General features: G+C 35.5%; 3 protein-coding genes across 3 annotated transcripts; all 3 read left to right on the top strand.

Moving 5' to 3' along the window:
- The first annotated feature begins 4,179 nt into the window (after positions 1-4,179).
- LOC149047067 (G protein-coupled receptor 83-like) lies at positions 4,180-6,652 on the top strand. Its single transcript, XM_089205232.1, has 2 exons — positions 4,180-4,963; positions 5,411-6,652. The coding sequence occupies exons 1-2, from the start codon at positions 4,870-4,872 to the stop codon at positions 6,370-6,372; spliced, it is 1,056 nt and encodes a 351-aa protein (XP_089061358.1). The 5' UTR covers positions 4,180-4,869; the 3' UTR covers positions 6,373-6,652.
- Positions 6,653-6,654: 2 nt separating this feature from the next.
- Positions 6,655-17,196, top strand: LOC113683620 (uncharacterized). Its single transcript, XM_089204222.1, has 3 exons — positions 6,655-6,989; positions 13,024-13,508; positions 14,824-17,196. The coding sequence occupies exons 1-3, from the start codon at positions 6,767-6,769 to the stop codon at positions 15,940-15,942; spliced, it is 1,827 nt and encodes a 608-aa protein (XP_089060348.1). The 5' UTR covers positions 6,655-6,766; the 3' UTR covers positions 15,943-17,196.
- On the top strand, positions 7,512-11,897 carry LOC149047066 (substance-P receptor-like). The gene has a single exon (XM_089205235.1). It carries the CDS (start codon positions 9,709-9,711, stop codon positions 10,720-10,722), a length of 1,014 nt encoding a protein of 337 aa, XP_089061361.1. The 5' UTR covers positions 7,512-9,708; the 3' UTR covers positions 10,723-11,897.
- Positions 17,197-21,564: the final 4,368 nt, after the last annotated feature.

The following is a 21,564-nucleotide window of genomic DNA, read 5'->3' as shown; positions in this document are numbered from 1 at the left end:
TTTAAAAAGAATAGCGCAAGAAGACCGGAAAGGTTTACAATTCACCTCGTTCAAATGTCAAAGTTAGATGACAAACAAACACGACAAAAGACTCGAAGTTATCTGGTTCTTTGGTTAGGACTGAAAATACATAAGTTTAATTTAAAAAGACTAGCACAAGAAGACCGGAAAGGTTTACAATTCACCTCATTCAAATGTCAAAGTTATATTGCCTAACTTGATTAAAATATACCGTCATCCGTAGATGACAAACAAACACGACAAAAGAGCAGATGCCACCCCGTCACGGTCAATATCCTGTTGTGCGTATTTTATTTTCTTGAAGATAAGGATAGAATGTAAGTAAGTTCATCCAAGATACACATCTACTGGTTTTTTAAAAGTAAATAGTATACTGATGGTATCACTTAATACTTCATCGCTTATGGTGCAAAGTGGTCCGCTGACTTCGACCCAGTAGAATAGGATAAAAGTGTCCTTATAGATAGGACTTTAAATCGAAAATAAAAGGAAAGACAGTCATTTTAAGGTTGTTTCATTTAACACTGAAATGTCAACACGTACACTGTGACTCATTTGATGTCGGTCAAATAATATTGTCAGACTCTTGTAAAGATGATATATTAATAAACACAACTTCCCCTCGACTTTGTTTCATATATAGAAATTAAATTTATCAACGTTATTTTTAAACGCCAATTTTTCTTTCAAAATCACACCTGCTACATTCTCCTCTGTCATTTTTCCTCGCTTAAAAGCAGAGTGGATTGTTTTCAACAATGTTTACATTTTGGTAACTTAAAGTTTCCCACTGGATTCCCAAATTCTCAAAATTCCATTTTTGAAAGAAAAGTGTCAGGCTTGAAGAGGAGGACACGATGTCTAATAACAAAAGCAACGACTTCAGTGTCAACTCTACCTTAAAAAACAAGAGCGAAACACTAAGCATCAAGTTTTACATGTATATAGTTCCTTTGATGTACGTCGGATATGGCATTATATTTCTGGTATCACTGTTTGGAAACTCTCTCATTATATATACACATAATACGAACTAATAGCGCAAAGAAAACAGCAATAAACCACTTGGTCTTAAACCAAGCTTGCGCTGATCTTTTCATCACAATCATGTGCTTCCTTAATATTATTCGTGAGACTTTATATCAAGGATTGTGGTTTGGAGGAAATATAAGAAACATCACTTGCAAGCTATTTCTAAGAATCCTTTATGTCCTCACAGGTTTTTCCATTTGGCTGCTCGTAACAATTGCTGTTGATCGCCTTTACGCAATAACTCGCCCGTTACAAAGATCACCTATATCTCGAAACCTTCAAAAAGTAATACTTATACTATGGACAGGGGCATTTGTTAATTCAATAAACATTTTTGATAAAACGGTCGTGCAAAAGATTGAAGAATCTTACTTCTGCAAGTCGTTGACGAATGCTCTCCAAAAAGGACCACCCTTTTTCTTTTTAGTCCTTTAGATTATGACCACTGGTTTATATTTCCTTTGTGATTAACTATTGTTTACAGCGGACTGAATCCTTAAGTGTATTTTTACTTCAGTTCAAATTTTAGACTAGGACTTAGTGCCATTCCTTTTCGATCCCAGAGCATAGAACTTCAACAAATTTAAAGCAAATAATTACACACATCAAAGAGGTTCCAAGTTTCTTTATTTTTTCTTGGAGTAAACGAGAATACCGATTACCACAGTGATTTTCATTTTCATCCTCGGCTAATTTTCAATACATAATATCTCATCCTAAGACAACATATTTATGGCTTGACGTATGTTTCGATATTTGGTGCAACTATACATAAGCTTTTCTAGGGTAAATTTTACAAGTTTGGTTGAATGATTTTGCGATGCGATGGCGTAAATATCTCTCTTTCTTATAGAACTGTTTAATACCAAGAACTCCAGTTTAATTGTCAACGTTGGAAAACAATAAAAGCTCGGAACACATTTCCTCACATGCAATACGGCCACCCGTGAACCAAATCAATACGTTTTGACCTTTAAAGTGTCTATTTAACTCGCCCGCGTTCAGTACCAGTAGATTGTTAATAATTTTTAAGTACTTCCAATTACCCAACTAACATTTTCAGCTATTGAAAAGAGACTCGCATGGATTTAAACAGTTTTTGTTTCCAAGAAATGGCGTTGAAACCTCTCAAAAATTCGTTACGAATGAGAAGATGGAGATATTAAAGGTTTCTGCAATTAAAAAGCCAAGCGTTCCAAAGGGTTTACTGTCAAGTCACTCGAAAGTCATCTCGTCCGAAACCTGTGAAAGTAAAGTAAGTAAGTTAAGTAAATCGCAAGGAATAAACTCCTAAAATGTTGACTCGTGAAACTCAGGTTGTTCGTTTCGCTGTCGTTTGATATCACGGAGATAGTGATCCTAAAATAGAACAAGAAAATAAAAAAAACCCAGTAATATCAGTTACAGTGTGGTTCTAACTGTCGTTGTTTTATCTGTGGAAGCATTCTGTTTCGAACGAAGATTCACATCGCCACGATTGGAACATTGGAAAACACCGCCATTTTGAATACGGCAGGTGCTCAAGAATCATTACATGGTTGCCAAGCAAGATTGTGACGTTGCGGTAAATTCAGACACGCCCTTAAAACAAATATATTTATTGCTAGCAACTAAACCCAATTACATACGAGGACGTGTGGGTTGTCCAAGTGACACCCGCCCCTTGAAAACAAAGTCAAATGCAAACTTAAGGAAAGTTCGTTATAAAAAAAATACTTATTACATACCTGATTTTGTTTTTTTCTTATCGCGATAAAATAAACTATTCCTTTTAAACTATAATAATAATAATGGTAATATCATTACTTTCCTAAACGCGAGCAAAAACTAAAGAAAACTAATCTGTACGAAGTGGTCCATGTGCTAAGTGAGAGCATGCTTTAAGGAGTTGCCTACTTGGAATTTTACTCGCAGTGTAGTCCTCCCAGTAGCCAAAGATTCATGCTTGAAGTGCGCGATATTTTTTACGCTGGATCCTTTGCAGTTTTCTGGCGTTGACGAGTCGAACTTGGACGATGCACACAGAGGACTCTCGGTGAAGCAGCTGAATCAGTAGGTAGAAAGGTAGATGAACTCTACCACCAGCGCATCGGTTGAGGGAGTTATGCCATCCCTCGATATCATTATTGGTACGGACAGGCTGTCTGTAGACGCTCCAGGAACTGGGTGGACAAGCGTTGGTGTTGATCCATCGGATGCCGAAAGAGAACATGCAACGCACAACCAATCTATTCTTCCTCTGATCATTGCTAAACGGTAGGTGGCTTGGTCGATACCAGTCCCGCAGATACGATGCTGCCAAAAGCCGCAATCGTCGCACTGAAGGGCTTGCCGGCGTGGTCGAACTTCATTTCTGCACTCGATACAGGGATCGTATAATTCTTTTGCGCAAGCGTAACGATCTCGAGCTTCAGCTAGCTGATTATCTCGGAATGAGGTGGCTGTTATTAATTTACCCTCTTTATATATGGTTAACCGGATCAAAATTTACATGCGACCGGCCGAGGAAACAAGGAACAACTGAACAAGTCGCGATAATTTATGCCGCATCTGATCCTAAGGGGAATGATGCTAACACGCTTTGTTCGCGTGGTTAACATTAAAGAAAAAAATCGCTGTAAAAGTTTCAGGTTGTTTTTTTTACGATAAATCAAACTAAGAGAACTTGATGTATTTTTCTGATATGTGTGAAAAATTCTGATAACTGAAAGTGTTCCGCTTATAATTACTAGAATCTGTACCGTAGAATGACCAGTTAAGTTCATAGCAACGAACAACGCTGAAATGAACAGCGATATTTGAGTCTTTGTTTTACTTCATATTCGCATAGGTTCGCGGACGAACACATTTACGAGTCAACATTTTACGAGTTTATTCCTTGCGAATGTTACTTTTCTTCAAGATTAAACATCCGATAAAATTTGGCAACATGACTCTGGTTCCGGGCGACATGACTTCGGGCAAGATGACTTTCGGGCGACTTGAACGGTTACCGTTCTAAAGAATGAGTAAAATTTAGAGTGAAGATTACTTGTGTTGAAGTTCCTTTAGTTTCTATGCAAGCAACTGGAAAATAATCTTCAGGACGTGAGTCATTTTCAAGGAATATGTAAACATCTGAAAGAGCTGTAAAGAAAGAAAAAACACGCGTGAAAGTAATCCTTATTTGCCCTCGAGAAGATACGATTGCACATAATTAGGATTTTTGCAAGACACAGGGTACGTTTTCCTTTGATTCTAGCTTCATCGTGTTCTTTTTTTGGAAGTGAGAGAATAAGGTGGTTTGGTGTAACCGAAAATAAAACAATAATCAGAAGAAAAATAAACCGTTAAGAGGCTGCAAGGCTTTTTCTTAGCAGAAAGACAAAGCAATAAAAAAACTTCATTGGTAAAACAAAACAAAACATTTAGTACATGTCTTAGAAGATGAAATAAGTAACTCAGTAATATAAACGATTTTAAAGAGCTTTAATGAGGCCTGAAAAAATTTTGTACCTTCGGATAATTTTTTCAGCCTCTTTAAAAAATAATGCTTAGTTTGCATATGCCTTTGAGTCCATCATCTTTCAACCAACTTCAGAACTGCTGTCTATGCATTAATATTTTATTTCAAATTTAAATAATCTAAAGAAAATTACTTCCAAAACAATATGCAAATGTGCATCCCTTCATTTTGGAAATAATTTATATTATTTCTTGTGAGCTAATGTTTGTCACCACACAATTAATATCACTGATAAGAAAAGGCACTGTTTTCGAAGTGAAAAAAGAAAACTTGCTCCAAGCATACTATAGTTCTAATCTTCAAAACCTCAAATGCCAGAGATGGACTCATCCAATTTGTCGAACACCGGTGGTATTAACATAGAACCATTAATCAACACGAGTCTGAAAGTTCCTCAGAATGAAGGTAAAAAATTTGCGTTGCTGACACACACAAATTAAAAATACGTTTAACATGCAGTAAATAATAGGGAAACCTTTGTTGTAGTAAATTATGTGAGGCTCCAATATTCGTTGTAGACGGTTATGATGATATCTCCCTTTTCGCACCTCCATTATTCGAATTTATTCGATGGAACTTAACGGTAGCATTACGAAAAGCAGAGTACATATGAAATCTGAGGGGAAGAATCAACGCTGGACGATCACACCTCAAAGTAATACAGGAACAACTCGCGCGAACAGTTTGACATTCTTCATGCACTGACGCTTAAGATAGATATGATAAACCAATATGTGATAAACAATCTCTTTAAATATCAGAAGCAAGCAAGTAAAATACCATTAAACTAATGCTGTTGAACCTCTTTTTACGCATTCGATCAAAATGACAAATTTGATTTTTTCCTTGTAGGAAATATTGCAAGGGGAAATGGAGAAGGACAAGGCTACTTAGAGATAGCGATGTTTGCTGCCTACGTCATCATATTCCTGGCCTCGCTATTAGGCAACTCCGTTATCATTCATATCATTCGAGCAGATAATTCCTTGAAGACCACAACAAATCGTTTGATAATGACCCAAGCATATGCAGATCTTTTAATGACATTCATAGAGCTTCCGTTTTCTATTTATCACAGAATAACGAATAGTTTATGGTTTGGAGGAGTTTTTGGTTTTATTGCTTGCAAGATGACTCTGGCTGCTGTGTTTTCCGTTCCACAATTTTCAGTATTGATGCTTGTCATGATTGCAGTTGACCGTTTCTATGCAGTACTTCTACCTTTGCGACAGTCACCTATATCAAAACATTTGAAAAAAATTATTGCGATTCTCTTGTTATGGTCTTCTGCTTGGTCCCTTTCCTTTATCAATGCGAAGAACTTTATAAAAGCCAATAAATCATATTATTGTGATTTATCACTTCTGTTTAATAACTGGAATGAATTCAACATTACTTCTCTTGTTTCATGCATTGTAGTACCTCTTTTGATAATAGTAAATCTTTATGCGGCTGTGTGCTGGAAACTGTGGTCTCGTAAAGTTCCAGGAGAAGGAGAACATCAGATCAAAGCTCAAAGAATAGCAAAAAGAGTCACCCTAATGATGATTGTGGTAGTAGTATTATACATACTGTTCTGGTTTCCTTCGTTTGTAATCGGCGTCTTGCATTTTTTTAAATATGCGAAGTTGCGGGGAAAGTTACTCTTATTATTTATGTGGCTACCAACTTCCTATAGCGGCCTCAATCCTTACGTTTATCTCATATTCTGTCAAAACTTTCGCAAAAGCCTCAAAAAACTGTTCGGAAACTTCTTGCGACCCTTATATCGTATTTCTCATCGCTCTCGTTCAGTAGAACTGCAGCAAATCTAAATTTCGTGCTCCATTACAACTAAACAAGACCGGCGCTGCGAAACTTTTACCATCCAATATGTTAGTTAAATAGAGAGTGAAATAAAATGATATGATAACAAAGGTTTCGATCTTTGCTTCCCCAGATTTATCACTTCATAACAACTCGTGAATAACATCAGGTTTAAACATTATGCTTGTATAGCCTTGCATTCACAGGTTTTTTTTTCAAATGAGTTTCCAGCGAAATGGCTTATTTTACCCATTGTAATCAAACCAAGATAAAATTCCAATAACACATATAATAATTATTAAAAAGTATCCCAATAGTAAATAAAACAGAGTGGATTAGACTGACTTACGGGGGAGCGAGTCGGGGTAAATGGAGGTGGTTTTAAGTGGATAGGGTTAAATTATGATGGGTTGCAATGAGGTATTGGAGTCGGGTAAATTAGCGTCGATCGAGATGTTGATGCTTCATTGGCCGTTTCTGTTTTTTGTTTGTTTGTTTTTTTTTTGGTTAACCTTGGGTTTTAACCCTTGTTTGAAAATCTCGGCTCGTTTTGAACATCAGAGTATTGAACTCAATCGAACTAAACAAGAAATTTGTCGTGATCTCGAGGATATTTATCACGAAGGTGAGTGATAAGCTGTTCAAGCAATTTTCATTCGGTCACTTCTCTTCAGACGAGATTTCCTGAGGTTAAAAAGAAACATTTGGATATTTTTTGCTCCAAAACTAAGGGTAACTTCGGCAACATTAACGTCGTGTAGCGAATATATCTGCAGTCGTGTTTGGATAACTTTCAAGTAGCTAAGACATCGTGTTGAAAACCTCTTGCAAATTTACAAAGTTTAATACTGAAATGAATATCTCTTTCTGGGAGGTTACTATACTACAGCTGTCACCGCTAGATAGCGAAATTCAAGTGAAATAAACTTTAAGTTAGGGAGAGTAAGTCAACAGAACAGAAGAACGAAATCTTTCTTCTTGGGTTCAATATTAAAAAAACTGATTATCATTCAGGAAAGGAGATGAACGAATGTACGGAGGATTCGTCAACAAGGAATCTACGAATGACCCGATAAGGTGCCTGGAGAAATAATGAAAATGCTGTTATTGACGCCCAAAACGAGAGCAAGTATAAGGTCAAGACACATTCTAATTCCATTAATTAAGATGGGGCTCATTGTTCAAAGCATAAACATAGAAAATTTTAAATTTTAATGGAAATTCACAAACATCTACAACTCATTTGATGATCTCATTATTTTTATGATGATGTTTTGATTAAAAAAAATGTTTCCGCGGCTCTTTTGATGAATTCAGGCGCATGAGAGAAATGAAATACAAATAAATATTAAACATACATAAACAATACCACTTGAAAAATTATTTTTCCGAACACCTGAACAAAGCAGTGACTAAGCAAGTGGCTCAAACGGATTCTGAAGTCCCTACAATCCAGATATCGGAAAAAAAATAAGAACAAGAAAACAACATGGAAAATAACTAAAAAAAGAGTTTCTAAAATCAACTCAGAGGAAAGGACCATGTTGACTAATCGATCAAACTTCAACTTCAACTCTATCTTAACGAGCACCGAAGAAACGGTAGAGACAGATTTTCATGTAATTATTCTAACATACTTTGTATACGGGACAATATTTCTAGTGTCGTTAGTTGGAAATTCTTTCCTTATACACATTATACGAACAGTCCCTTCCATGAAGACTGCAATCAATTACTTGATTTTAAACCAAGCTTGCGCTGATCTTCTCATTCCATTCATGCATTTGATGGATAATCTTCGTAACAGTTCTTATCATGGATTGTGGTTTGGAGGAAACATGGGTCACATTACTTGCAAGTTATATCTTGCAAGCTTTTATGTACCCACATCTTTTTCTATTTTTCTACTCGTTGCAATTGCTGTCGATCGCTTCTACGCAGTATTTCGACCTTTGGATAGGACGCCCATTTCTCGAAACATAAAGAGAGTATTTCTGATATTGTGGACATGTTCGCTAATTAGTCCTACAACCGTTTTTATTAACCGGCACCTAGAGACTAGGAATAACTCTTACTTCTGCCATTCGGGAAAGTTTATAAGATTTTATGAAGGGAAAGAATTTAACGTCATATCATTAACCCTTGGCGTTGTCATCCCTCTAACGCTTTTGGCTATTATATACGGGAGAATATGCATAAAGCTATGGTCACGACAGGCACCCGGAGAAGGAGCCAGTCAGAATCAACGCCAGCTCCAAATTATAGTAACAGCAAGAAAGGTTACCCTGATGATGATCGCAATCGTTGTTTTATTCATTATTTGCTGGGTTCCTTATTATATATCGATGGCACTGATATATCTTGGCCTTGTGAAAGACAAGGCAGTTTTATTTTCAGTTTGGTTAACGGTCTCTTACAGTGGCATTAATCCTTACGTTTATTTCGCCTTGAGTGCAAATTTTAGAAATGGATTGAAACATTTGTGTGGAAATATTCGTGTTTTTCCCTTTAGATCCGAGAGTATGGAGCTTCAAAAAATTTAACATTAATATATATATATATATAAATTAATTCAAACACTTAGATTTAGTAATGGGAAATAAAGGATTGGATAGCAGTGTATTCCTTTTTCGAATAACGATTTCTCGACAATAAAATCCTGGCGGAGAACCTTGTAAGAAAAAAAGGAGGTGTATAATTGCTAGCTAATTTCCGGCTAAGGCTCTATCTTCTTAGTATAAACAGCGGAGTCAAAGCTGCCTGGCTCTTTGGTTGGGATGGACAACACTGATAAATTTTATTTAAAAAGGCTGGCGCAAGAGGACCGGAAAGGTTTACAATTCACCTCATTCAAATGTCAACGATAGATGGTCAAATTTAATTGAAATATACTTCCATCCGTAGATGACAAACAAACACGACAAAAGATTAGATGCCACCCTGTCATGGTCAATATCCTATTGTGCCTAATTTTATTTTCATTTATTTTCCTCATACAGAGGACTTTACATAGAAAATAAAAGGAAAAAGATTCATTTTAAGATTATTTTCATTTAACACTGAAATGTCAACACCTACACTGTGACTCATTTGATGATTTTCTGATAATATAATTATTTTCATATAAAGAATTAAAGTAATCAACCTTAATTTTCAAATACAAATTTCTCTTTAAAACTTACACCTGGTATATTCCCCTCTGTCATTTTTTTCTTGCTCAGAAGCAGAGAGGTTTGTTTTCAACAATGTTTACATTGTAGTAACTTAAAGTTTCTCACTGGATTCCTAAATTCTCAAAATTCCATTTTTAAAAGAAAAGCGGCAGGCTTGAAGAAGCGGACACGATGTCTAATAACAAAAGCAACGACTTCAAAGTCAACTCTGCCTTAAAAAACAAGAGCGGAACACTAAGCATCAAGTTTGACATGTATGTAGTTCCTTTGATGTACGTTGGATATGGCATTATATTTCTGGTATCACTGTTTGGAAACTCTCTCATTATACACATAATACGAACTAATAGCGCGATGAAGACAGCAATAAACTACTTGGTCTTAAACCAAGCTTGCGCTGATCTTTTCTTCACAATCATGTGCTTCCTTAATGTTATTCGTGAGACTTCATATCAAGGATTGTGGTTTGGAGGAAATATAGGAAACATCACTTGCAAGCTATTTCTAGGAATCCTTTATGTCCTCACAGGTTTTTCCATTTGGCTGCTCGTAACAATTGCTGTTGATCGCCTTTACGCAATAACTCACCCGTTGCAAAGATCACCTATATCTCGAAACCTAAAAAAAGTAATACTAATACTATGGACATGGGCAATTGTTACCTCAATAAACATTTTTGATAAAACGGTCGTACAAAAGATTGAAGAATCTTATTTCTGCAAGGCATTAACGACTGTTCTCCGAAAAAGGTGGACAATATTTAATTTTCTCATATTCGCAATGAACGGTCTACTACCTTTAACCCTCTTAGCGTGTCTGTACACAAGAATATGCATTAAACTCTGGACACGCCAGGTACCAGGAGATGGAGCAAATCAGAATCAACAACGAGCAACAACTTTAGCTACAGCGTTTAAAGTTACCAGAATGATGATCGCTGTCTTCTCGTTATTTCTTGTTTGCTGGCTTCCATGGATTATAACAATGACCTTTTTTCTTTTTAGTCCTTTAGATTATGACCACTGGTTTATATTTCCTATGTGGTTAACCTTTGTTTACAGCGGACTTAATTCTTATGTATATTTTTCCTTCAGTTCAAATTTTAGACAAGGACTTAAACTCTTGCTTGCAAACATTTGTGCCATTCCTTTTCGATCCCAGAGCATAGAACTTCAACAAAATTAACGCAAATAATGACACACATCAAAGAAGTTCCAAGTTTTCTTTTTTTTTTCTTGGAGCAAACGAGAATACTAACTATGTCACAGTGATTTTCATAATATGCTATCCTCAGGGATGGATAAGATTCTCGACATATATTCTCGACATCCTATACCTAGGACAGGATATTTATGGCTTAAGTGACGTATGTTTCGATACTTGATGCAACTACACATAAGCTTTTCTATGAAGGCGAATTGTTACAATTTGTTTTGATGATTTTGCGATGACATGGTCATTACATGTCTCTCTTTCTTATAGTACTATTTAAAACCAAAAACGCTGCGAATACCTAGGAGCTGAACAGTTTAGTTTAATTGTCAACGTTGGAAAACAATAAAAGCTCGAAACACATTTCCTCACATGCAATGCGGCCATCTGTAAACCAAATCAGTAGGTTTTGACCTTTAAAGCGTCCATTTAACTCCCCCGTGTTCAGTACCAGTAGATTGTTAATAATCTATAAGTACCTCCAATGACCTAACTAACATTTTCAGCCATTGAAAAGAGACTCCAATGGATTTAAAAAGTTTTTGTTCCCAAAAAATGGCGTTGAAAGCTTTCAGAAACTCCTTAGAAATAAGAAGATGGAGATATTAAAGGTTTCTGCAATTAAAAAAACAACAACAACAAAAGAAAAAAGCGAAGCGTTCCAAGGCATGATTAAAATGTAGAGTAAAAATTGCCTGTGTTGAAGTTCCTTTAGTCTCTAGGCATTTCTCTGGGAAATTATTTTCAGGACGTGAGTCTTTTTCAAGTAACACCTTTAAGAGTTGTAAAGGAATAAAAAGGAAAAAGACAATCGAGTTTTAAAGGCGGCATTTGCTACCATTAATTTGGTCACGTTTAGTCTAGATAAATGTCAAACAAAGGAATGAACATCCTCACATCCATATTAATTTGTTTCTTTTATTTCTTTCAATGTCAATCGACATCTGTTCATCGTCTGAGTTCCCATTTTGCCATGGACAAATCTCCTTAGTTCACACGTGTAACTTTCCAACTTTACGCGACGAAAGGCCTTAAAGGTTTCCTTTAAAAACATTTAACGTATAAAATATGAAATTACGGGTGAAAGTAATCCCTATTTTCCCTCGACAAGATGCGATTGCACATAATTAGGACTTTTGCAAGACATAGGGTACGTGTTCATTTGATTCTAGCTTCATTGTGTTCTTATTTTGGAAGTGAGAGAATAAGGTGGTTTGGTGTAACCAAAAACAAAATAATAATCAGAGGAAAATAAACTGTTAAAAGGTTACAAGGCTTTTTCTTAGTAGAAAGACAAAGCAATAAAAAAAACTTCATTGGTAAAAGAAAACATTTAATACATATATTAAAAGATGAAATAAGTAGCGCAGTAATATAAACGACTTTAGGAGCTTTAATGAGGCCTGAAAAAATTTTACAATTTCTCGGATAATTTTGTCAGCCTCTTTTGAAAAATGCTTAGTTTGCATATGCCTTTGAGTTCATCAACTTCAATCAACTTCAGTACTGCACTCTATGCATTATTATTTTATTTCAAATCTAAATAATCTAAAGTAGATCACGTCCAAAACAATATGCAAATGTGCATCTTCATTTTGGTAGTAATTTATATTATTTCTTGTGAGCTAATATTTGTCACAACACAATTAATATCACTGATAAGAAAAGGCACTGTTTTCGAAGGGAAAAAAGAAAACTTGCTCCAAGCATACTGTAGATCTAATCTTCAGAACCTCAAACGCCAAAGATAGACACACCCAATTTGTCGAACACCGGTGGTATTAACAACGAACCACTAATCAACACGAGTCCGAAAGTTCTCTAGATGTCTAACACACAAATTAGAAATACGATTAACATGCGGCAAATTACAGAGATACCTTCGTTTTAGTAAATTATGCGAGGCTCCAATATTTCTAGTAGACGATTATGATGATATCTCCCTTTTCGCACCTACATTATTCGACTTTATTTCGATGGAACTTAACGGTAGCATTACAAAAAGCGGAGTACATATAGAAATCTGAGGGGAAGAAACAACGCTGGACGATCACACCTCAAAGTAATACAGGAACAACTCGCACGAACAGTTTGACATTCTTCATGCACTGACGCTTAAGATAGATTATGTAAAAACCAGTATGTGATAAACAATCTCTTTGAATATCAGAAGCAAGCCGGTAAAATACCATTAAACTAATGTATTTTACTAATGCTGTTGAACCTTTTTTTACGCATTCGATCAAAATGACAAATTTGTTTTTTTCCTTGTAGGAAATCTTGCAAGAGGAAATGGAGAAGGACAAGGCTACTTAGAGATAGCGATGTTTGCTGCCTACGTCATCATATTCCTGGCCTCGCTATTAGGCAATTCCGTTATCATTGATATCACTCGAACAGATAACTCCTTGAAGACCACAACAAAGTGTTTGATTATGACCCAAGCATATGCAGATCTTTTGATAACATTCATAGCGCTTCCGTTTTTTCTTTATCACAGAATGATGAAAATTTTATGGTTTGGAGGAGTTTTTGGTTTCATTACTTGCAAGATGACTCTAGCTACTGTGTTTTACGTACCACAGTTTTCAGTATTGATGCTTGTCATGATTGCAGTTGACCATTTTTTTTGCAGTACTTCTACCTTTGCGACAGTCACCTATATCAAAACATTTGAAAAAAATGATTGCGATTCTCTTGTTATGGTCTTCTGCTTGGTCCCTTTCCTTTATCAATGCCAAGAACTTTATAAAAGCGAATAAATCACATTCAACATTACTTCCCTTATTTCATGCCTTGCCGGTATACCTCTTTTGATGATAGTAAATCTTTACACAGCTGTGTTCTAGAAACTGTGGTCTCGTAAAGTTCCAGGAGAAGGAGCACATCAGATCAAAGGTCAAATAATAGCAAAGATAGTCGCCCTGATGATGATTGTGGTAGTTGTATTACACGTCCTGGCCTTTTTTCCTTCGTTTCTAATCGGCGTCTTGCACTTTTTTAATTATGCGAAATTGCGAGGAAAGTTACTTTTATTATTTATGTGGCTACCAACTTCCTTTCGCGGCCTCAATCCTTACGTTTGTCTCATATTCAGTTAAAGAATTTCGCAAGAGCTTCAAAAAACTGTTCGGCAACTTCTTGCGAGCGATAAATCGTATTTCTCATCGCTCTCGTTCAGTAGAACTGCAGCAAATCTAAATTTAGTGCTCCATTACAACTTTACGAGACTGGCGCTGCAAAACTTTTACCATCTAATATGTTAGTTAAATAAAGACTGTAATAAAATCATATGATAACAAAGCTTTCCATCCTTGCTCCTTTAAATTTATCACTTCACAACAACTTTTGAATTAAAACAGGTTTAAACTTCGTGGTTGCATAGCCTTCCATATACAGGTTCTTTTTCAAATGAGTTTCCGGCGAAGTGGCTCCCTCGGCAACATTAAAATCGTGTAGCGAATATTTCTGCAGTCGTGTTTGCATAACTTTCAAGTACCAAAGACACCGTGTAGAAAACCTCTTGCAAATATACAAAGGTTCTGTCACCGCTAGATAAAGAAAGTTAATTAAAAAAATCTTCAATTAAGGAAAATAAATCAACAGAACAGAAGAACGAAACCTCTCTTAATAGATTCAATATTGATGGACGAAAATAGGAGAGATTCATCATCAAGGAATCTACGAATAGCTGGATAGGGTACTTCGAAAAATAATGAAAAATGCCGTTATTGACGCCCAAAACGAAAGCAAGTACAAGATCGAGACTCATTCTCATAGTGTTGATTAAGATGGGACTCATTGCTCAAAGTACAAACAAAGATTTTTAATTTAAATGGAAATTCAGTAACATCTACAACTCATCTGATGATCTTACTATTGTAAAGATAATGTATTGATCGAAAAAAGCTCTCCTGCGGCCCTTTTGGTGCATTCAGGCACATGAAAGGTATTAATTACAAATAAATACCAAAAATACATAAAAAATACCTCCGGCTGTATTTCCGGCTGGGTAACACCTTTAAAGTATTTTTCCGAAGATCTGATCAAATCAGGGACTAATGAAGTGGCTGAAACGGATTCCGAAGTCCTTACAATCCAGATATCGAAGAAAAGAAGAACAAGAACAAGAAAACAACGCAAAAAAGAAATACAACAAGAGTTTCTAAAGTGAAATCAGAGAGAGGAGCCATATTGATTAATCGATCAAACTTCTTCTTGAACTCTATCTTAAAGAGCACCGAAGAAATAGTAAAGATGGATTTTAACTTAATTATCCTAACATTTTTTGGATACGGCACAATATTTCTGTTGTCGCTAGTCGGAAATTCTCTCCTTATACACATTATACGAACAGACACTTCCATGAAGACTGGAATTAATTACTTGATTTTAAACCAAGCTTGCGCTGATCTTCTCATTCCATTCATGCAGTTGATGGAAAATCTTCGTTACAGTTCTTATCATGGATTGTGGTTTGGAGGAAATATGGGTCACATTACTTGCAATTTATATCTTGCAAGCTTTTTTGTCCTTCCATCTTTTTCTATTTTTCTACTTGTAGCAATTGCTGTCGATCGCTTCTACGCAGTATTTCGACCTTTGGATAAGACGCCGATTTCTCGAAACATAAAAATAGTAATTCTGCTATTGTGGACATGCTCACTCATTAGTCCCACAGCCGTTTTTACTAACCGGCACCTAGAGACTAAGAATAACTCTTACTTCTGCCAACCGAGCAAGTTTATGGAACTTTATGAAGGGAAAAAATTTAATGTCATATCATTAACCCTTACCGTCGTCATTCCCCTGACGCTTTTGGCAATTCTATACATTGGAATATGCATCAAACTATGTTCACGTCAGGCACCCGGAGAAAGAGCCAGTCAAAACCAACGCCAGCTCCAAATTATAGCGACAGCAAGAAAGGTTACTATGATGATGATCGCAATCGTTGTTTTATTCCTCATTTGCTGGGTTCCTTTCTATATTTCGATGGCACTGTTATATCTTGGCTTTGGGCAAAACAAGGCAGTTTTATTTTCAGTTTGGTTAACAGTCTCTTACAGCGGCATTAATCCTTACGTTTATTTCGCCTTCAGTACAAAGTTTCGAAATGGATTGAAACATCTGTTTGGAAATATTCGTGTTTTTCCCTTTAGATCCGTGAGTATGGAGCTTCACCAAATTTAGCATATATATATAAATTCTTTCTTGCGCCTAGATGTAAGTAATGGAAAAAAAGGAGGGATGGCAGCACACAACTTCTTTCAATTACTTTTTTCTTTACGATAAAATCTTGGCGGAAGTACCTTGTAAGAAAAAAAGGGGAGGAGGCAAGGTGTATAATTGCTGGCTAACAATGAAGTACTTGACTGCATAGGGGATGTGTTTTGTTTTCTTATTTTCTTTTTTGGCACCTCACTCCAGCAATATCGTGGTCCAGGGGTCTATAGCTTGGTAAATCATCACAATATCATGATTGCTTAAGCGATTTAACTTAGAGATATCCCGTGAATCAAGTTATTAATAAGAATAAACCTAAAGAATAGAAATTTAAATACAATTAAAAATTTCTGCGAAATATTTAATCAGGATGGGTTTACGGTTGTTTACCACTTAGGGAATCTTAAAACGAGAAACTTAAATTGCTTAGAAACGCAGAAGGTTATCAATGACAATATCAAGTGTTACACTTCTTGCGACCGATCCGCAAGATCCGTACTTTTCACAGTTCACGTTTTCTAGCACTGCAGCAAATCTAAATTTCGACCAAACGTAAACAAGGTGGCTGACGCGAAAGACTTCAATTACATAACACTGGTTTTGCAAAACTTAAATCAAAACGTTTATCATCTTATCAAAACAGTCATCATCTAGTCTGGATCCTTGGTTGTAACACCTGAATAATATCAGGCTTGAGTTAAATTCTTGCCTAGTCTTGCATAGACAGGTTCTTATTCAAAAAAGTTTACGGCGAAACGACTTATTTCACTGATTGCTGTGGGTGAGCCAAAACTATCTCAAAAACTGTATAAAAATTTGACAAACTTTCCAGAATATGAATACAGTGAACGAGGTCACAAACCATCACAAACCAGTGACAAACAACTGTAAGGTTTACCTTATCGTTGTAAGCAATATCTTACCGCGCAGTCATTACATCCTTGCAGCTCTTAGGTGAATTTGCCAAATACTACTGACGTTTCTCTCAATCAACACTTTCACACCCTACAATGACTTTCTCCCTACACTGAAATGAAAACATTTTCAAGAAAAAAAGTGACGGGAACTAAAAAAAAACTATCGCTTGATATAGCACCAAATCCTCGAATGAAAAATTATAAGCAGTGCTTAGGGATCAGAGTGGAGAATCAATCCTAAAAATGAAAGGATTATAGTTCACATAGATATGGAATTTTAGGGTACTCTTTTCCTTGTCATAATTTCTTATACCCCATTCACACCAGCAAAACATGTTTTGTTAAACTGGTTTTCATTGAATGAAAATTATAAACAGAGAACTGAAAAACTTGATTTTCCATTGGATTCAAGTACTAGCTAATTTGCATTTCCAATGTGCTACATTCAAGTCAAAAATATTGGGTTAAATAGTTTCTATGAAGAAAAAAAAATTAAACTGTGTTTAACAAAACAACTTTTAAACATGTTTAAGCTTTGGTGTGAATGGGGCATAAGTTTCCCATCGTGGAAAGCGAAAGGACTAGGTGTCCTGAGGTTGTTTTGTATATCAAACTGAAATGAAATCCTTATCATAGTTAAAATAACCATAAATCACTACTTCAATAATAATAAAACGTAGCAATATTAAAGGGCAAATTTCGTTCTTTCGGTGACTGAATAACGCTTTTTAAGCAATTGTCACTTTGCACGGTGGAGTTTATTATATGCTACCCTCAATAGCGGGTCTCATTCTCTTTATTTTTCATAATACAGTTATTATCTCCTTAAAAATATATTTAGATATTTTGTATAGGCCCGTGTAGGTGCTATATCCGCAGATCTGTTTGGATAAACTTGACGTCGCAAAACCTTGTTTTTGAAATCTCTTGCAAATTTATAAAATTTAAAGCAGAACGAGTCTTCTTTGTAGGAGGTAAATTTGCTTCAGCCGTCAACATTGAATATCGAATGTCACTGGGAATAAAACCTTCAATAAAGAAGCGTAAATCAACAGAACAAAAGAAAAACAACTTCTTTGTTAGAGTGAATATTAAATTCAATAGTTTATCATTCAGTAAAGCTGAAGAACGAATAAAAGAAAGGATCATAATCGATGAATTAAAGCACAAACAAAGAAAATTGTTAATTCAAAGTGAAATGCAAAATGAATATACATCCCTCAGTTACTTGATGATCTCACTATTGTTAAACACAATTTTTCCACAGATTCTTTATTGAAGTGAAGCACAAAAGAGGAATGAAGTACAAACAAATATCAAACATACCTAAAAAAAAAATACCAAAAGATTTAATTTCCGGTCGAGTCACACTTTAAAAATTCGTTTTTCAAAGATTCGAACAAAGGAAGGACTGATTACTCGGTCCATGGCCTTAAAATCAATATATCGAGGAAAACGAGGAAAAAAGGAGGGGAAGAACTACCATAAAGGTTTCTGAAAGTCAAATCAGAGAAAGCAATGGTGATGATTGACCTCTCAAACTCCAACGTTCATCCTTAAACAGCACTGACAAAGCGGCAGAGATGGACCCCAATTTTGTTGTTCGCTTGCACTTTGGATTCAGCACAATATTTCCGGTGTCACTAATTTGAAATTCTTTTAATTATATACATAATACGAACAGACACGTCCACGAAAACTGTTATAAATTACTAGATCTTAAGTCAAGCTAGCGCTGATCTTCTAATCATATTCGTGTTTATAATGATGCTATTCGTGTCAATTCTTACCACGGATGGCGTTTAGAGGACATATGAGAAACATTACTAGCAAGCTACATGGATTCATACAAGCCCTTAAGTCCTCAAATTTTTTCTATTTTTATACTGGTGCCAATTGCAATTGATGACTTTTACGCAGAAACTCGACCTTTGAATGAGATGCTGATATCTCGCAATATTAAAAAAGTAATTCTGACATTGTGGACATGCTCACTTATTTTTTCGCCACTCGTTTTTGCAAACAGGCACCTCGAGACTCAGAAGAGATCTTACTTCTTTCACACCCACAGGCCTTTAGAGTTTGATAAAGGGACAAAAGTTAATGTTAAATAGTTGAAACTTACCATTGCCATCCCTCTGACACCTTTGGAAATTCTATACACGATATTGTGCATTTAACCATGGTCACGTCAGGCACCTGAAATAGAAGCCAGTCAAAACCAACACCCACTAAAAGTTATAGAAACAGTAAGGAGGGTTACCCGCATAATGATCGCAGTAGTTATTTCATCCCTCACTTGCTGGGTTGCTATCTATATATTGATTGTACTCTTGTATCTTGGCCGTGTAGGATACAAAGCGGTTTATTTCCAGTCTAATTATATCTCTCAAAGCGGCTTTAATCTTTACGTTTATTTCGCTTGTAGTGAAAACCTTAAGAGATGGATCGAAAATTTTGTTTTGAAATAATTGCATTTTCCGTTTTGATCCGAATGTATGGAGCTTTAGAAAATTTAGCGTTTGAAAATTATTTCTTACTTACGGATACATATTACGAAAGGAAAATCGTTTTGGACGATGTGAGAAAAATTGAATAAAAGTGTAATACTTTTCCTAATTAAGTTTTACTCAAAATGAAATCTTGGCAAGGTACTGTTTCGAAAAGGAACGCTTAGAGAATCATTTGGCAAAAAAAGCGGCGTTTAAGACGCGAAGGGCATGTTTTCTTTTGCACTTTTATTATTTTCATGTCATTATTCCCCTCTTCTCGGATGACGATTTCCGACAGCCGACCATGGTTCATCAGAAATGTTTTTGTTTGTTTGGTTTTGGTCATTTATTTGGTTTACACTGTGTATTTTATGGAAATAAGATTTTCAGAAGATCAACATGAACGAGTATTGACTCTTTACGAAAGGGTAAAAAATTTAAAAAAAAATTAAAAAGCTAACTGCAAAGCATTATTTACTGAGGATGCAAGGTCAATTTGGTACTGCCCCTTTCTGAAACAAGTTTTGAACAAGATTAAAATGTTTAAAGAAAATGTAAAATACCTCTAAAATTTCTCTCTAACTGTTATTTAGGACTGCTTCGAACCAATACAAATTGCTTAGAACCTTAAGAGGCTTCAGCTATCAAATTTATAATCTATAATTATTGCCAGTATATATTACTTTTTTCTCCGATTATACACAATTATTGTCAACAGATGATGAATAATAAACACAACATAACCGCGTCTCCTTTGGATTTAGTAATGCATATGAGACGAACGAAATACAAAAAAGTGTCAGAATATATACCAAAATACAATCTGCTGAATTTCTTCTAAGGCAATTCTGAAAAAACTATTATTTTTCGACGATAAGAACTTTGCAGGAATAGATTATTGGCTTCAAAATTCCTTAGACCGAAAAATTCAGGGATTGGGAAGAAACAGAAAATACAGCAGCATTAATCCTTACGTTTATTTCGCTTTTAGTACAAAGTTTAGAAATGGATTGAAACCTTTGTTTGGAAATATTCGTATTTTTCCGTTTAGATCATAGGGGATGGAGCTTTAGCAAATATAGCATCAATAAAGATAGTGTATTCTCCAAGCCCAGGTGTCACTATTGTAAAATCCCATTTTGTCAAGGTGGAACGAAAAAAAAAGCGTGATAACTTTTTCAACGTTTTGACGTGGTACCTTGTAAAATAAAAAGCGTAAAAAAGCGTATAACCCTAACAAACAATGAAGCGCTTCGGCTACATGTCAAAATTATGTTCTTTAGCACATTGTATACTTCATCTTTACATTCTTCATCTTTACATACCTCATCTTCTCGGATAAAGTTTTTTTGGGTTTGTTTTGTATTGCCTATGTGTTCTATCTTTACGGCAAAACGCGATTTTCAGGAATTCCACTTGGACTAATATCGACAACAATAACGAAGGGCAAAAGTGAAAGAAGTCACAAAAACAAAAAAGCTGATAACTCTAAACCATGATTAACTGAGGATGTGAAATCAAACTCGTCAGAGTGTTGCTACTACTCCAAGGTGAATCAAGTTATCAATAAAGATTAACTTCAAGGAAAGAATTGTAAATATCTGGAAAATTCGTGCGAGATTTCCAATCATGATGGGGTTGGCGGTTGCTTACAACTACGAAACACGAATGGCTATGACTGAAATATTTTACACATAGTGTTATTATCGATGTACATCACTTTTTTTCCTTATTACATCCTACAAAAATACAACATCATTCAATAGAAGGGCATAGCATCAGTCTTAAACGTCCTTTGTCCTCTCCACTTCTTTATTGTTGGTACTATTCTTCACTGTATAATCTCGCCTTAAATATAATTATATCATTGACACCACGGTTTTTTAGAGTGCAACGAAATGAAGAAATGGAAGAAAATGATAAAAAGTTGTCTTCTGATGTCGACACAGAAAAGTGAAGAGTGAGAGTTTCCACATACGAGGGACTTAGCAGCTAAAACATAGAGGAAAAAAGTCATTTCAAGGTTCTCTTGCTTAAAATGCTGAAATGTAAACAACTTCATTTCTGATTCACTTTATGACTTTTTTTTACCACTTTCAGATTATTTTAAAGACAATATAGGAATAAACACAACTTCCATCTTTCATGTACGGAAATTAAATCAATCAACTGTCTTTTCA

The sequence above is a fragment of the Pocillopora damicornis genome, chromosome 4, assembly GCF_964200805.1.
Source record: "Pocillopora damicornis chromosome 4, jaPocDami1.2, whole genome shotgun sequence".
Lineage (NCBI taxonomy): Eukaryota > Metazoa > Cnidaria > Anthozoa > Scleractinia > Pocilloporidae > Pocillopora > Pocillopora damicornis.
The sequence above is the reverse complement of the archived record's forward strand: the minus strand, read 5'-3'. Positions and strand labels throughout refer to the sequence as shown.

Coding starts and splice junctions, on each gene's coding strand:
- LOC149047067 (XM_089205232.1), top strand. CDS start 4,870: ATGCCAGAGATGGACTCATCCAATTTGTCGAACACCGGTGGTATTAAC. Junction 4,964..5,410: donor GAAAGTTCCTCAGAATGAAG/GTAAAAAATTTG, acceptor TTTTCCTTGTAG/GAAATATTGCAAGGGGAAAT.
- LOC113683620 (XM_089204222.1), top strand. CDS start 6,767: ATGATGGGTTGCAATGAGGTATTGGAGTCGGGTAAATTAGCGTCGATC. Junction 6,990..13,023: donor CGAGGATATTTATCACGAAG/GTGAGTGATAAG, acceptor TTTTCCTTGTAG/GAAATCTTGCAAGAGGAAAT. Junction 13,509..14,823: donor AAGAACTTTATAAAAGCGAA/TAAATCACATTC, acceptor TGAAGTGGCTGA/AACGGATTCCGAAGTCCTTA.
- LOC149047066 (XM_089205235.1), top strand. CDS start 9,709: ATGTCTAATAACAAAAGCAACGACTTCAAAGTCAACTCTGCCTTAAAA.